Genomic DNA, 17861 nt, shown 5'->3' on the forward strand with positions numbered 1-17861 from the left:
TTAAGTTGATACGAGTTAAATTAAATTTGAATTCTTTACATAAAATTTGAAATTTAAATTTTATCACTAAAAAAATGTGATTAAGAATAAAGATGATCCCATTAAATATAATTTATTAGATTTTTCAATAAAGATTAAATATTAATTATTATTAATAAAGCTAAAAAAAATATTTTACACTTATAACATACTTCCTAAAAATATTTCAAAATCCACCAAAAAAAATATATACAGAATTCAACTTTTTCTTATTCTTCACATAGTAGATAGTTAGATAGGAATCCAAAGATAAAAAGAAAAAAAAAACATCACTACAATGTAAACAAATAATTTTAAAGTAAGCACTCTTACTTAGCCAATATTTAAATCCGACTCTACCTAAATTTGTCTAATTTACTCCAACATTTCTCACTTATCCACAAATTTAATTAATGAACGACTATAATTATATTTTAACTTCTAAGATATACAACTATCTCCTTATTTTATTTTAAACCAGCTGAATCCTAGACCGGCAGGCAAAGAGTAACTTTCATCAGTGGGAATATATAATGCATGTCAGATTATTTATTTCTTCATATTATCCAAGAAAAAGAATGATTCTTTGTTCATCCTTTGAAATGTTAGTCCTCGACTGTTTCCTTAGTGTCTTTTAATTGGCTCCAATCAAATTGATTAATAATTATTAATTAAGTTAGTCTTAATTTGGTCAGAAAGAAAAAAATTAAAATATCATTAAAGATTAAAAAACGGTTCTGGTATATATACATTAAGGTGAGTTCTAAATTCAAAATGTATTTTTCAGATCAAATTCAAACACAAAATATTATTTAACATTGAATCTAACTAAGGAGTATGCAAAGTGCAAACAAATCTCAACTCTTGGACTCAGTTCTGGTCTTTCGTGCTAACTTGTACTGGGCTAGTATGACAACATAAATTATTTACTCATTCAAGCATGCGCGCCAGAAGTTAGGGAACAAAAATATACTTGTGATAAAATAAATATATTTCTTCCCTAACTCTATTTTGCTAAGTTAGTCTTAATTTAAACATTTTTGTTATACTTATATTTATATATATAATCTTTTTTTAAGTCATTAATTTTAATAAAGGTTAAAAATGATCATAATTGACAAATAGTAGTTGTAATTAATTGACACAAAAAAATACTAAAATATTTTATGCTCGCAAATTGTCACAATTAACAAAATACAAAATTGAATTGAGAGTAGTACGTAGTTGATCTTGATTGTATAATTTAAATAAGTGGTTAAAATTAAAATTAGTTAAAATTTAACCGTGCTAAGAAAAAGTGTGAGTACGAGAGAAATAAGTTTAACCATATAATTTAAATATTTAATAAAAAATAATTAAAATAAATTATTTTAATATATAAGCTAGGTGGTATATCCAAAAAAAAAAAATATTTGAAAACAATATCTATAATGATAAAATTCAGGCGTACGCGTTTGAAGGTGACTTTTAAATTAAATTTCCATGAAAAGTTGATCAGATACGATTCAAACATGAGAATTTATAATAATTTTATTTCAAGAAATAATATAAGAATAAATATTCCTTATTTTATCTCCTGGAATTAAACTTTTATAGAAGACTTTTCTCCTTTGATTAGTGATTTTTGTGTATAGTGCACATATTTTATAATAAAAATAAAGTAAATTGAATATTTTTATTGAATAAATATTTTTATAGAATAATATCCTTTGATTAGTCTGTGTTTGTGTTGCTAATAATAAATATTTTTATTGTATTAAATAAGAATAAACTAAAAAATTAAGAGCTTTAACATTAAGAAATAAATTATTGAATAGATTGAACAACAACATCTTTATTGTTAGGAAAAATTACTTCATCTTTATAATTTTCTAATTTCTTACGTAGTTATGCAGATTTGAGGAAATTAATGTAATGTGAAAAGATGGAGGGAGACCAAGTGAAATTTCATCAAAATTCAAGGAGTGTAAGAGTTATTTATCCTTATGGTTATTCTATTTAAAAATATAATTTTTTTTAAAATATTCATTTATTAAATTGCTATAATTTTAAATTCGTTTTATTTAAAAATATATTTTTATTAGATTTTACTTATTTTTTTTCTTATTAAACTTTAAATTAATTAAGATTTCTTTACCTTCACGAATCAAAATATTAAAACAAAAAAAAAAACTAATCATATTTACACAACCCAAAAAGCATGCTGGAAAAACAGATCGATGAAGTGTCTCTGCCATTGCTGTATCATTGCTATTACTGTATCATTGAGGCCACCGTACGTGCCGCCACCTCCAGCGATGACTCTTTTACGTCGTGCCCACAACGCCGCCACCGTCTCCATCACGTGGCTTGTATGTTTGTCGGCAACAGGATCCTGCAGTTTTTTTTTTAAATAAAGAACCGTGAAAAATGATAGAATGATTTAAATTTGGAACCAGATTTGAGTGCTTTTGGTGATAAATTTCAAAGTTTAAAATCTTTTGTTGTTGAAACCTCCTCATTGATTAACGCAGTTGCATAAACTGTTAAGAACATTTTTAAAGGAATTCTTGAGGAAAAAAAAAGTCACTATTTTTTTAAAGTAAAATTCAAGAATCTGGATTCTACCATTAAATAAAAAATTACAAAAATTCTTGCATATTTTATGTGACACCATAAAAATTTATCCAAAATTAAAAAAAATGAGTTTTTTCTCTAATACTCTTAGTAAACATCCATGTTATTTAAGTGTTTTTTCTATTTTACAGAGAAGTGTGTTTTCTATTATTATAAAAAGTGGATAACTGTTCTCTTCTAATATTTAGAATATAAGAGAGTTGTAATTTTTTTAGTTAGTACAGATATTTCTCTAATCTTATAAGATGTGATTATTTCCCAATGAATTAAGGGTTTTCACATGAAAATATTCTACATCAATTTTTATTTTTTGATTCTAATTTTTGTTGTGAGATTTTATCTATTATTTTGGTACTTAAAGAAATTGTTAATTTTATCATTAAAAATATTTTAAGAATGACTTTTCATTGATTAGAAATATAAAAAAATATATTCTGATGGACAATTATACTAAAAAAAGTATTATAAAAAATCTTTGTATATGTGTATCGTAGCTCAACAGTATCACTAATATAGCAGCAGGAGTCAAACATTTAAATTTTCTAATACAAATGTTTCCAACTTTCAATAACGAATTCTGTAAACAAATATCGTAGAAGACCAAAACACCTTGGATCCTGGTTCTCATAAAAACAAGTGTGTAATAACTAAGTTCCTTTTATATATCAATTAAGTAAAACTGCCCAAAAAGAATGAGAGAACACGTAATCATTGAATGTATGTAATTCCTCTCAGAACAGTTTGCTGGCAAATTCGTCTATGTCAAGAACTCCTTCCATGCGATACGAAGCTGATTTAGAAGCAAGTTCCCTCAGTTGTGACACACTTCTTCCCAACTTCAAAGCCATCTTCATTTCAAAGAGCTCCCCATTTTCCCTTCTCTCTAAATCCTCCTCTTCCAAAGTTGATTCAAGAGAACTTTCCAACATCTTGAAGAATCCCCCAGAGGCTCTGTACATTTCAAAAATCATACCTACTTGCCCTCCATGTTCAAAGCTATTAACAGCTGAAGCCAATGACCCAGCAATGAGAGGCACCAATGCTCCCCAATAACCATTATTATTGCCTATAAATGCAGTTCCTGCTGCTGCAATTCCTGTGAGTAAAGGACCTGCAATGGCCAAAGTCTTGTTAATCTTCAAAATCATGTTTCCGAGCCTCTCATAGTCCTCAATGTCTTTTCTCTTCACCACTTCTACAACCTCTTTCAGTTCAATTTCTAGTTCTTCACTCCATCCATTCATTTTGTTTCCCTTTCTCTGTGACTTTCCTTTTCCGTTGTAGGGTTTAGAAGGCCACCACACAGCAGGTTCAAATTTCTTAGGGAATTTCTCAAGCATGGCTCCTAACAAAGGAAGTGGGAAAGCCTTGTCAAGAGCCAAAACCTTCTCCATTGCACCCTTCACATCTTCCTCGGTAGGGTTATTGTTATTAATCCCGAGGGCAATTGCGGTTTCGATTTCGCTCTGAAGGTTCCTGAACAACCTAGAAGCATTGCGTTGTTCCTCCGTGAGTTGTGAGGGTTGGATCTTGTTCATGATGAGTGACATCCCAGTGGCTGCTGAAAACAAAAGTGCTGAAGATAGCTTCAGAGCCAAAAGAGGTGCACCTGCACCTTCACTGCACGTGGCTGCAACACCAGCCATGGTTGTGGCAGTGAGTGTTATCATGTTGATGGAGTTCAAGAGCAGCGTGTTCCAGTTGTTACGTTGCTCGCCAATGTTGTCGTGCATTTCAACTCTGTCAGCTACAGCTTCCAAGATCGCGTAGAGTTGAATGAGGGCGTTAGTGTATGTAGAATGGTGTTGTTCATCAATATCATGTGATGATATTGTGCTGTTGAAACTCTTCTTTTCTGATAATGGAGTTGTGTCTTTTGATTTTAATTCCTCAGCTTGCTTTATGGTACGTATCTTTGGGGCTGAAACATCGACTCTTGGGAGTTTATTTGGGACGTGGATTGCGGCATTTATTTTCTTCGAAGACAAGGAAGAATGAGAAACTAGGGTTGAGGTTTGTATGGAAGCCATGAAGGGTTTTAGTTGAAGCTATTTATTTTTTCTATACGTAATGTTGTTGCTTTTTGTGTTTAGGACACAGTGGGGTGGATGATAAAATAGTTTTTTGTTTTGGTTTTGGTGTTTAGATGCATTCGTTGGGGGTTAGTATTTATATTGAAACCAAAAGGGAAGGCGAAAGGGTCAAAATCAAATAAGGAAACCCAATATGATTGACCAGTTTTTGTATATTGACATAGTCTCTGTTCAAAATTCCCAGCCTCGTTGGTGTGGCTAGTTTTGGCTCTCAACATGCGACGTAGTAAGACCACACTGCAATATTGCGCTAGTTGCAAGACAAAAGAAAATTAGCATGCATGCATCATGCAACAAAGCCTATGACAGCTCCTTTTTTATTTCAGATATTTTTACGTTTTTTTTTTCTTCTTCAATGCATTGGCTATTACTTATGCTCCGTTGGATAGTCTTTCACTTTGAAATTTCTTTGGCCTTACCAAATACGTCTTAAATTGCCCCGCACGATTAATTTTGAAAAGTTGTAGTTTCGTTAGACAATATAATATCTCGCGTGTGGACTTTATGAGCAAATTAAGATTTGAAGAACGAGGAAAAGTAGTTTAAGAGTGAAATTTGGTTTTAGGTAGTGTATAAAATTAAAATAAATGTTAATGAATGTCAACAGTAAATTAAATGTTGCTAAATAAATGTTAAAAGCTAATCTTTATGCCAATATTAGCCGTCACTACATATTTCAGGAGCAAAATCAAGCACACAGTTTTTGATCCGACAAAGCTCAATTTCAGAAATACAATTATCAATTTATCATGTTTTAGTTTGAACCAAGATAATATCCCGCACGTAATTGTGCTATAGATTGACCATTAATAAAAATAAAATAAAAAAAAGTCAAGGAGAAAGTAACAGGGGAAGGAGGCGCGGAGAGCCAACAACGGCAACTCTACGTTGATGTGTCAAGAATACTGTACTAACGAAGATGCTTCGCAATAGCTCATTCTTGGGGAAAAAGCATTATACATTTCATATATGCATGGATAAAAAATATTTACTTCTTCTTTGGAAACAAATATTTTTCTATTTAGAAAACAATTTATTCATTGTTGAAAAAGACAAATTCATTCAATGCACGCTATACTTGGTTATCTTTTGTAACAAGAAATTGTAGAAAAGGGATGGCACCTTTGGCCAATTTTATCACGTGTAGAGACCAATAAAGACGTAATTCAAAGGATTTTACATAATAGATTTATACTACAAGAAATTTTATTCATTCAGAGCTACTTAATTAATTAACCCTTGGGTACCAAGGGGAGCTCAAAGAGATGCTATCAAGCAAAAATTTTAATGGTGTCAAATAAAGTTGAACATAAGTTTATGGCAAAACAAACCAAGAGTTTTCTTTTAAATAATTAACCAATGTGTCAATGCAATATGCAGATATTGATTACTTGTTTAATTTTTTATTGTATAAATCATTGTATTTTTTTATGATAAGTTAAATTATTCATTTCGTCCATATCTCTTATATTTTTAGTTCCTATAGTTTGAAAATGGTTTTTTTAATCCCTATTATTTACATTTTAATTCTCTTTTAGTCTCTATAATTTAAAAATGTTCATTTTAGTCTTTATAATTTGTATTTTAATTCTCTTTTAATCTATATAATTTGAAAGTGGTATCTTTAGTCCCTATAATTTATATTTTAATTACCTTTAATTTACTCCTTACTACAAAAAAAAAATATAAAAATAATTAGCTATAAATTAATTATAAATTATCAATTATTTTTTTATTACAAATTATCTTATAACAAATTAGTTACGAATTACTTGCTAATATTTTTATAATTAATTGTAATTGATAATATTAATCATATGTTGATAGTAAAAATTAAGAAGAAATTAAAATATAAAATATAAGAACTAAAAAAACTATTTTTAAACTATAAAGACTAAAAGAAAATTATAATATAAATTATAAGAACTAAAAAAATTACTTTCAAAATTATAAAAACTAAAAAAATTAAAATATAAATCTTAAAGATTAAAAAAATTACTTTGAAACCAAATTACAGTGCCCAGAAGAATGAATAGGAGGAAATTCTTATAAATACTTTATGATCCGATCGTTTCACTTTCTCGTTATGATGTATGGGTTTTGCTTTCAATAGATACGTATATTTCTAAGGAAAATGCTTTTTAGTACGAATAAAAATTCCTATTGATCACACGAATGACATGAAGTACTCGTTTCTCCACCCATTATAATTCTACTACGAATCTGCGATCCTCGTCTCTTATTGCCCACTTCAAAATCCCATCCTAAATGACATCATTTTGTTGTGAAAATTTTTTTTTTAACACGTAAGTAACCGCAACAACTCTCAAATTGCTTATTGTTGATAACAAATCCCTAAGCAATAGCAACGTGTAAGGATTTTGTTGAACTTAGAATTTTGGAACAATTGATATTCAGATTTTCTTTATTAAGTTTTAATTTGGTGGGATAGTCTCATAACCTAACCAACCAAGAGGTTGGTCCTGATCCCATAACATAACCAACCAAGATTTAATTATCGACCAAGAGAATTATTAACAGTTAATGTTAATGTTCAGTAGTGTAGTGCTTTAAACATGATTGTCTGTAAAAGAATAAAATATACATGTAAAGAGGTAAACAAAAATCATATTCTTTTTAAAATTTCTTTCTTTCTCTTGTAAATCAAACTACAGAAGGACTATTACTTTTCGTCTCCTTCTTTACAATTTCATCCCTTCCTCTAAATCAAATAGTCACACCACTTTTTTTATTCTTGAAAACATTTTATTTTAAAAATAAAATAGACTAAAATATCTTTTTAATCTCTATAATATAAGCTCTTTTAAAAAAATCTCTGTAAAATCAGCTTGTTAATTTTAATTTTAGTCCTTATAATTTTTTCTTTATTTTTCATCTCTCTAAAATTTTATACTATTGATTTTAGTTTCAATCAAATGAGCAAATGTTGGTTTTTTCTAATTTTAATCCCTCAAAAAATCTAATCACTATTTTTTTTATCTAAAAGTTTATTCTAAGGTAAATAAATAACATAGGGATCTAATTTTTTTTAAAGGTATTACATGTTGACATTCTACCATTGGCTAGCGGATATTAGTATAAAAGGAGCAATTCACCTTCCGCTAAAAACATAAGTCACTAACAAGTGTCACTTAATATATAGAAGGGATAAAAAAAATAAAATTTTAATATTTTGAGGAATGAAAATAAAGAAAAAAAATTGAAACTCACTAATTTTACAAAAATTAAAAATATATTTAAGTCAATAAAATGATAAATCAACAAATGTTTTTCAAAATGACAATAATTCAAATTAAAAAAAAAAACTAACATTAAGATGCTGTTTTCCTGATGTTTTTTTTATTCGTTATAGATTATCGTTGGACACTTTTTAAACCAATCTTTTTCTTTTTCTTCTTTCAGAACATATTACGGTGAAACCTTGAGCTAGCTTTAAAGCACGTACCCGCGTGAAGAGGGAAATGGAGCTGCAAACTGCAAAGGATTTGATCATTTGAAATTGAATGGTAGTCTGCAACTTCATCGTTACAGCTAGTCGTTAGTTAGGATCTAGAAAATATGGATAAAAATAAACAAATAAAACTTTAATTATCATACAAAATTAAGTTAATTGTTTATTGAATTTAATATTTTTATATATAAAAAAGTAGAGGGTTTATATTTTCAGAGAAATTTTGTTTGAGGGCCATACTCTCCTTTGAATGCACCCCTGGCCATTGTCAACATGTTTCTTTCCGCTTCAGTTCTGAGTCATTTTTAACTTTTTTTTTATTTCACTTTTACGCACTGAGCACTTCATCACACACACTCACACCATAATTAAATATACCTTCTATGGTCAACAATATATCAACTTACAGTTCTTTGTATCTTTACCGTTATATTTTATTCCTAACGGTCAAAATTATTTGTTCAGGATAAAATAAACACAACCACATAATTTTCTTTTGTGGCTTAAAGTAAATGAGCGAAAATATTTGGAATCCAAACATCTCATCAATATTTCTTATTTTTCATCTCTCTTTATTTCTCTCAAAGTATAAGCATCTAAATGTTCAAGAATTATTTTTCAAAGTAAATATTCAACGGGATGACATAACCTCGGTGATTCCATGTTGAAAATAAAAATATTTATTTTGTGCATTGCACATATTAAAAGACTATTTATTAAAAGAGGTTTGAAAAAAAAAAGTCAATTGAGGTTGTTTCGTCTCATTTTATTTTATATACCTTATAAATATTAAGCGTGTGTTTGAATAAAATCATCAAGGGTTAGTTAAGTTATTGAGATAATCTAATTTAAAAACCCACTCTTATTTCTTACTTATATATTATGAGTATGACACCATCTGTTTCAGTTGACACCCTTACATATTCAATGTTCACTCGCTTAAAACGAGTGAAATTATAAAATAGTGAAATCCATGAAGTGAGAAGAATGTGACATACCAACTACGTGGATTGTTAATGTCCTTTTGGGACAACAACAACAATAATTCACACGAGTTGCAGTCCCAGAATCAGTTACCTGTTGTTCAGTCAAAGGGTGGGAGCAAGATGGGTTCTTTGGCAAAGAAGGGACTCAACAATTATGGTCAAACAGCTCCAGCAACACCCTTTGAGAATCAAGGTTTCTCTTCTTCTGCATTTATCATTACTTTTTTTTTTTTCTGCATTCGTTGACCGGTTCATTTGGGTTGAATTAGGTAATCGCTGCAGGGGTGCTATCAGCAATCAGCGATATTGTGTCTCAGAAACTTACTGGGATACAGAAACTTCAATTAAGACGTCTTCTTCTCAAAGTGGTCAGCTTCTTTTACTTCTTTTTTATATATATTTATTTTACTCTTGTCCTACCTAAGTCCTAAGTAGTATAATATATATATAGTTACCTCAATTTCTAAAATGAGTAAACTACTACTGTCCAGTTGATCACTGATGCTTAAATTGCCCTTCCTTGTAAGATCAATGTGTACTGTATATCTTAGGGTTTATTTTCTCTATTTTTTATGGATTTTGGCATTATTGGTAATTAGGTTTGAATTTCTAGTAAAAACTTTGGGACTTTAAAAAATATGATACTGGAGATTGAGTGAAATTTCAAAGCTGACTGGACTAGTGTTTAAAACATCATTGCATCTGTTAAGTCTGCAAATTGATAGCAATCGGTGGCCAAAATTAGTTGTCAGTAATCTAATTAAAGGTTGAAAAGAGAAAAGAAAAATACTCAAGTTACAAGGTTTGCTCATAGTTAACAGTGTCATTTACACTAAAATAAATTAACTAAAGCATTTGCGCTTAATCTCTCAGCGGAGTGTAATTTTTAAAATAAAAAGGGAAGATGATGTAATTTAAGTATCCCAGAGGAGTGTATTTTATTCTTCTAATATTTGTGTGGAAGAGAAAGTATAAGACTATTCAGGTTGGACTTCAGGGGGGTTGGGGTGATAGAAAATTGGAACTCTATTGTCAAAAGCTGATTTTAAAAATGCTGAAATTGATCTTTTTTTTGTTTAACCAAGAGAAAAGTTAACATGTTGCTGCTCATTTTGATGAACTATTCTGCTTGCATAAACCTTTATGTTTTAACTACTACAGTTATGAATGGTTAGTGCTTTTTTGTTGTTATATAGTATATTTATGTATTAGGAATCATATAAATCGTTTATTTCATGCAGGTTTTTGGAGCCGCTTATCTTGGACCCTTTGGACACTTTTTTCATTTAATACTGGATAAAATTTTCAAAGGAAAGAGAGATTCAAAAACTGTGGCCAAAAAGGAAAAACTGCAAAACCTTCTGTTTAATCTATCTATTTATCATGAGCTGAATTCAGGCATCGCAGTTGGCACCTGTGTCATCAATCTGCTTTTCATTGGCAGCACGAAATATCAGCTAACTTATGCAGTACAGCACTTGTGTTTGAAGCACTTCGACTCCAGAACTAAAAAGAATTAATTGGAAGTGAAATAATTTACAAGTATCCTATCAAAAGTGGCAGCGTTTACAAGTCGTGTTACTCATTCGTCCAATTAATATTTGTCACTTGTCATTCTAGATTTTGTTACATACACTAAAAAAATAAAAAAAAATAAAAGAGAATAATAATTCTACAAAATTAATTTTATTATCTTTAATTTATTTATAGATTTTTTTTATTCATTATTAGTATTATAAAGAGATATAACTGAAAAAAATACTTTTTTATTTGTATAATAATTATCGTCTTAAATTATTTTACATAAATTAAAAAGATTAATGAATAAATAAAATAAAATAATAATTTTACAAATAAACATTATCACCATTAATTTATTTTTTTTAGTTCATATTATTAATATTATAGTAGATATAAATGAAAAAAATAATTAATATTATATTAAAAGGATATTTATAACTTATCCTTTTATAATAATTTTTTTTTGATTTTTTTTCAGGTTCTGATTGAACCGTTGATATCTTCTTTTTCAAAAAATTTCTTTTCATAATTTACTATCGATTAGTATTGGAAAATTAATATTTTCATAAACAAAATTATTTACATCAAGAAAGGATCGTAAGAATACACATAGGAATAATAACAAATAAAAGAATTTTAACGTGATTCAACACATTTTATTTCTATCTATGAAATCGTCTCAAAACTATTTCACTATCACAAGAATGATTACAAAATTGTAACCCATACCAAATAGTGTATCACTCTACAAATCCGAGTACCCCACTCAATGTTTATAAAAAATGATAACAATCTCACACAAAGACATTTTTCTCTTAACAAAATGACTGTTTCATAATTTCTTTTCTGACATGCTCTCTTCATGTCTTTGTTTCTCCACTAATTTTCTTCTCTATCTATAGTGGAGATTGTCACCCACTATAATAAATAAGTTCTCTTGAAAGTTGAAACAAAAATAACTGCATTCATTCAACTAAAGTTTATCTAATAAAATACAATCTTCCACTTTACATTTAAGTCACTTAAATCTTAGTAATAAAAATTCAATTTCCAATGTACATGCATCTTATTTTTTAACTTGAAACTCTACATTGAAGATTAGTCATTTTTTAACATCTAACTTCTTTATTTACATATTGAAACATGGAAGTAAGATATAGGTGGAAAGTGTGGACAAATAGAAAAATTCTCGTCAGTGTGGAAAATAGGGTACCCAACTGTGGCATTCCTGGTCAACTATTTGTTTACTTATTAAATAAAAAATGAGATATCCTAAAAATGATGTGTAAATGGCATGCTTGGTTAATAAGTTGTGTATAGTAGCGTTTATGATGAAAAAAGTGGATTTCAGGCCAACCTTGGGTGAATGTGAAAGCAAAAGATAAGAAGGATTATCCATCAGTGCAGTACACAGCATGGACGGTAACATTATGTTACAAGTGTAGAAAATAACAGAATTTACTAGAAGACTATTTTTTTTTTTTTAACTTTAGAACAATGAATTGAACCGCAGACCTCGCCTGTTGTGGGGTGGATAAATCACAAATTCTTGCCTCTTCATTTCCGTGTTGTTTTCCAAAGCTTAGCAGCATTTTTCTGGTATGTGGTTTTTGTTTGCCTTTCCCTCTACTTTTCTTTCCATGACTTGTTAATGATCATTCCCTTTGGTAAACAACAACTAAACTGAGATCAATAATGTGTGTGTATTTTGTTTCGGGGGAATATTCTTGAACCTTCGAGCACGAACTCTGGCATTGACTAAAGCCTGAAGCAAAGAAGATTACTGTTTACAGTCTTACCAGAGTAGTATGCATCAGTTTAAACAATTCAAAAGATCTTCCGTTAAATAGAAGTGTGCCTTGATTTGTTTAGGGACCTTCAGTAGTGACATCTTTGACATATTTTACTAACTTAAAGATAATTTGTAAGAATTTTGTGCATACCAACAATACCTACCAAAACAGGTTTTGACCAAGAAAACAATGCCCCAGATAAAGCCAAAGAGACACAATCTGCTGGGGTTCCTGACAAATAGAAAAAACAAAGAAAAAGAAATTCAAACACCCTGCATCCTAAAATGCGTTTACTTCACATTACAAAAGACAAAAACAAAAACAAAAAACTCAAAAAGCATATAAAAAAGACTAGATTCTTGAGCAGTAATAATAGATCGAACATAACAATGCACTGCTCTCCTAAGCATAATTGTCACACCAAATAACCAAAGGAAAAAGGACAATACTTATATGCAGTTCTCAGAATTAAAATTTCAACTTAGTATTCTATATGACATTTCACGAAAACCATTACTGTATTATACGAATTACCGAACTAAGACTAATAAAAAATAACACCAAAACCACTTAAAGAATGAGTAATGACATCCAAATTTTGTTCATAACCAAATGTGTGAAATTACCTGACACTTGATAAGCATTGGCACCACCAACTTGTGCTGAATACACAGCTAGTGTCTCCCCAGTGGTAACCGAGTGACCACACACCGATCTATTCCTGCATCAACAAAAAAACCATCATCACAATCCTTAAACCAACTCACCCCAGTGAAGTTTTGCCGTGATCCACACACTGGAACAACTCAAATTCACCAAAAATCATGTTTTGAGGAAACATACGATTCTGGGGGCACAGACATGAACATCAAGAAGTGCCTCAACGAGGAATGTGAGGCCAGGAGAGTCAATGCCTGATTCAAATTACATGTTGGTGGAGGTTTCCATTTATAAGTCTGTTGTTTTACTTGCACATGTACTAGACTTGAGTAATTCAACTCACTTTAATGTTGTTTTTAAGATCAATTGAGCAATTTAGTCTTTGGATTTATATGGCAGTCATGATTCAGTCGTTTTGGAATCAAGAAAAATTCAAATAAATCTTAAAAAAAATAGATTTCATTTAAGTTCTTGAAATTAGTTTATTTTTTTTCATTTTGGTCTCTAACCCAAGAACTTAAGTAATGATAATAATACAAGTTTAGGAATCAAATAGAGAAAAATGAATTAATTTCAAGGATTTAAATAAAATCTTAAAAAAAATTAGGGACTTATTTGAGTTATACGTAATTTTAGTAAATTTGAAGAAGAGAATAAGATTATTTTTTTCCGGTGAAGAAGAGCGAATGAGATTGAAAGTATTCAACTGTTTTTAATTATTATATAAATTTTACGTTATTTATAGAATGAGCAGGTCGTGCACGTGAGGGAGGGGTCAATGTATAAATACTGAAAATTCAAATTCTCTTAAAAATGAATTAATAATTAGTAAAATGTGAAAGTGGCATAAGAAGTAACAACCACGTGGGTTAATGTCGGCTCCTCACACTTTATGAAGATATTTTGGGACAACAACCATGAATGAATAGTTTAATATTAGACACGAGTTGTAGTCTCAGACGCTGTTATTGAGTCAAGATGGGTTCTTTGGCAAAGAAGGGACTCAACAATTACGTCAAACAGCTCCAGCAACACCCTTTGAGAACCAAGGTTCTATTTTTTCTGCATCCAATTCATCACACTTTCAATTTCCGTTACCTTTTTTTGATTTGTTTTTTTTTTTTTTTGCATTTGTTTTCGTTGACCACCGATTCATTGGGGTTACATTAGGTAATCACTGCAGGGGTACTATCAGCGATCAGCGATGTTGTGTCTCAGAAACTTACCGGGATACAGAAAATTCAACTCAAACGACTTCTTTTCAAAGTGGTCAGCTTCTTTTCTTTTATATTTATGTTACTCTTGTCATACCCAACTAGTATAAATGTATAATAACCAAAATTTCTAATATGAGTACATTATAGTCCACTTGACTGATGCTTGAATTGCCCTCCCTTCAAAGATTAATATTTTCTGTATTTTTTTTATGGCTCTAAGCATTATTGGTTTGAATAATTAGGTTTGAATTTCTGCTAAAAACTATGGGGCTTTAAAAAAATTCACATGAGGATTCTGAGTGAAATTTCAAAGTTTACTGGACTAGTGTTCAAATCAAAACATTATGGATTCTGTTAAGTCTGCAAATTGATGGCAACCTGGTCAAAGAAAAGAAGAATACTCTAATCACAATGTTTTAAAATAAACTAAAATGGATGCAGCGAACAAAAGTTGATCCAGTTGGTAAGGATTGGACTCAAATTCCACAAAGACGTGGATTCAAATCCTATTGCCGATGTGAGGATCTTGTTGATGGATGATTTATAAGTAGCTCTGTAAGTGCTTAGTGAGCCTTGAGGCATGCCCTGACGCTTGGTGAGTCCGAGGGACCCAGCTCACTCAAACTTTTCTTTATAAAAAAAATGTGTGCAAATTGGTCTATCTGGAAATGGGAGTGTAATTTTTAAAATAAAAGGGGAAGATGATGTAATTTAAGCATCTCAAAGAGGAGTGTATTTTATTCTTCTAATATTTGTGTGGAAGAAGAGTGCCAGACTATTCAGGTTGGACTTTTTGGGGATTGGGGTGATAGAAAATTGGAACTCTATTGTCAAAAGCTGAAATGTTTTTTTTTTTTTTCACAAAGAAAAATTAGCATGTTGCTGCTCATTCCGATGAGCTATACTGCTTGCTTAATCATTTATGTTTAAACTACTATAATTATGTGTGGCTTGTGCTTTTTGTTGTTATATTTATGCATTAGGAATCATGTAAATCGTTTATTTCATGCAGATTTTTGGAGCCGCTTATCTTGGACCCTTTGGACACTTTTTTCATTTAATACTGGATAAAATTTTCAAAGGAAAGAGAGATTCAAAAACTGTGGCTAAGAAGGTAATGCCAAACCTTCTGTTTTAACTATATCTATCAGGCATGAATTCAGGCATTGCGGTTGGCACCTGTGTCATCAATCTGTTATTCTTACAGTTTTTGCAGATTGAAATATCAGCTAATTTATGCAGTAGTGTTTAAAGCACTACGAATCCTGAACAGTAAAGAATTCACTGGAAATGAAATAATTTACAAATCCTATCAAAAGTGGCAGGGTTTACAAGCTCTATTATATTGCACTCAAAATGCTATGCATGAATTGAATTCTTAAACTGTTAAAACTAATATCATTCCAAACATATTTTACAATAATTTATTTATAATTAAATATATTTTATTTTCTATACCACCTCTCTCAATTCAAATGAGAGAAAAGATGTTGATATAACTTAGCCTTTTGTAATCATTCTTCTTTTTCAGGTTCTGATTGAACAGTTAACATCCAATCCTTGGAACAATTTGCTTTTCATGATTTACTACGGATTAGTTGTTGAAGGTTAGTCATTTTTCAACATCTAACTTCTTTATTTACAAATAGAATAATTCTCATCAGTGTCAAATAGGGTACCCAACTCTGATATTCCTTTCAACTATTTGCTTACTTATTAAATAAATAAAAAATGAGTTATCCTAAAAATGGTGTAAATGGCATGCTTGGTTGGTAAGTTGTGTATAGTTGTGTTTATGATGAAAACGTGGATTTCAGGACAACCTTGGGTGAATGTGAAAGCTAAAGTTAAGAAGGATTATCTATCAGTGCAGTATACATCATGGACGGTAATATTCTATTACAAATGTAGAAAATAACGGAATTTACTGGAAGACCAATTTTATTTTTATTAACCCCAACGAATTGAACTACAGGTCTGGCCTGTTGTGGGGTGGATAAATCACAAATTCATGCCTCTTCATTTCCGTGTTGTTTTCCAAAGCTTAGTAGCATTTTTCTGGTACGTGTTTTTTGTTTGTCTTTCCCTCCACTTTCTTGATTTGTTAATGATCAGTCCCTTTGGCAACCAACAACTAAATTGAGATCATCCATTGTGTATATTTTATTTCAGGGGAGTATTCTTGAACCTTCGAGCACGATCTATGGCATTGATTAAAGCCTGAAGCAAAGAAGATTACTAGGACACTGTTACTCTTTCCAGAGTAGTTTGCATCAGTTAAAACAAATCAAAAGAAGATCTGCTGTTCAAATTAATGTGTTGGCAAGATCTTTTAGTTTGTCTGACTATTTAGACATGATCAATTTGTAGTGCTAGGAATATGGAAGTTTGTGAATGTTAATTTGAGTATGGATGAACGATGATCAAATTGATTTTGAATGAAATTAATTTTGAAGCAATGTGATTTATGTTTGATGTTTTATTATAAAAATAAGTTAGTAGTAAAATTTAGTAGAATTTCTTTTATTTAATACAAAAGCTACCTAAAAATGCTTTAACTCATAATTAATCATGGATTTAGAAATCATTTCACAATGTAGAATCAAAAACGGAAAAATTTATCTAAATTCACTTTAATTGATATTTTTAATTGATATTTTAACGTGATTATAGAGAATTCAATGTGAAATTAAATACATACTTAATCCAGATGGGTAAATATCAAACAAATTTTGGAGACAAAGCAATAACTGAGGATGAAGAAGTTCATTGTTCTTGACAATTTTGTCAATGGATGAATATATTTTGGAAAATTCTTGATTCATTTTAGAGGAAATTCATTTCTTGCAGTATCATTGTCGTCATTTGATGCAGCTGATCCTATGAATATGGTTGAACAAAAGCAACTAGATGGTAACAATTGATGCGCCATAACAGAAAATCTGAAGTAATAATTTCTCAAGTTTTAACCATTCATATGTTAAAGGTTCATCAGCAGAACAACACAATTTGAGAAGCATACTAATATACTAATAAATAGATCATGGATCGTTAGGATTTTATGCACTTTTATGAGACAGGGTATGAAGGGATTGAAACATCGCACAAAAGTCAAAACTCCCAATGGGTTTGTATTCCTGTATACTGTATTGTCAAAATCTGCGTTGTTGAAGCCTCATAGGAAGATGTGGCACGTGCTCTGTTTCAAGTCACGCGAAAGTTGAGACAAGACAACCTTCGCATTGGGTTAGGTATCTTATTGATGTTAGCAAGTACATATACCGAAAATATAGGGTCGTTGACTTGTTGACTTGAAATTAGAGTTAGTATAGTACATACTAATATACTTATCGTTTTTTATACACAATAATTTCAACAAAACAATTTAGAAAATAGAAAGAGTATGACATGATATGATATAATTTCTTTTTTGGTGAAGACATGATGCGATTGTATTAAATATAATATCCATGCTTTCATTTTCA

General features: G+C 30.1%; 2 protein-coding genes and 1 pseudogene across 2 annotated transcripts; 2 read left to right on the forward strand and 1 right to left on the reverse strand.

Moving 5' to 3' along the window:
* Positions 1 to 3145: 3145 nt before the first annotated feature.
* On the reverse strand, positions 3146 to 5129 carry LOC100801101 (probable F-box protein At4g22030). Its single transcript, XM_014761745.3, is given in 2 exon segments — positions 3146 to 3445; positions 3447 to 5129. Coding segments are annotated over 2 exon segments (1272 nt in total). The 5' UTR covers positions 4665 to 5129; the 3' UTR covers positions 3146 to 3391.
* A 4176-nt stretch (positions 5130 to 9305) lies between these two features.
* Positions 9306 to 10805, forward strand: LOC100818699 (peroxisomal membrane protein PMP22-like; annotated as a pseudogene).
* A 3243-nt stretch (positions 10806 to 14048) lies between these two features.
* LOC100775933 (peroxisomal membrane protein PMP22) lies at positions 14049 to 16835 on the forward strand. Its single transcript, XM_003534533.5, has 7 exons — positions 14049 to 14209; positions 14330 to 14428; positions 15389 to 15490; positions 15908 to 15983; positions 16194 to 16264; positions 16352 to 16437; positions 16549 to 16835. The coding sequence occupies exons 1-7, from the start codon at positions 14138 to 14140 to the stop codon at positions 16598 to 16600; spliced, it is 558 nt and encodes a 185-aa protein (XP_003534581.1). The 5' UTR covers positions 14049 to 14137; the 3' UTR covers positions 16601 to 16835.
* The last annotated feature ends 1026 nt before the right edge of the window (positions 16836 to 17861 follow it).

The sequence above is a fragment of the Glycine max genome, chromosome 9 (genome assembly GCF_000004515.6).
Source record: "Glycine max cultivar Williams 82 chromosome 9, Glycine_max_v4.0, whole genome shotgun sequence".
In the NCBI taxonomy this organism is placed as follows: Eukaryota; Viridiplantae; Streptophyta; class Magnoliopsida; order Fabales; family Fabaceae; genus Glycine; species Glycine max.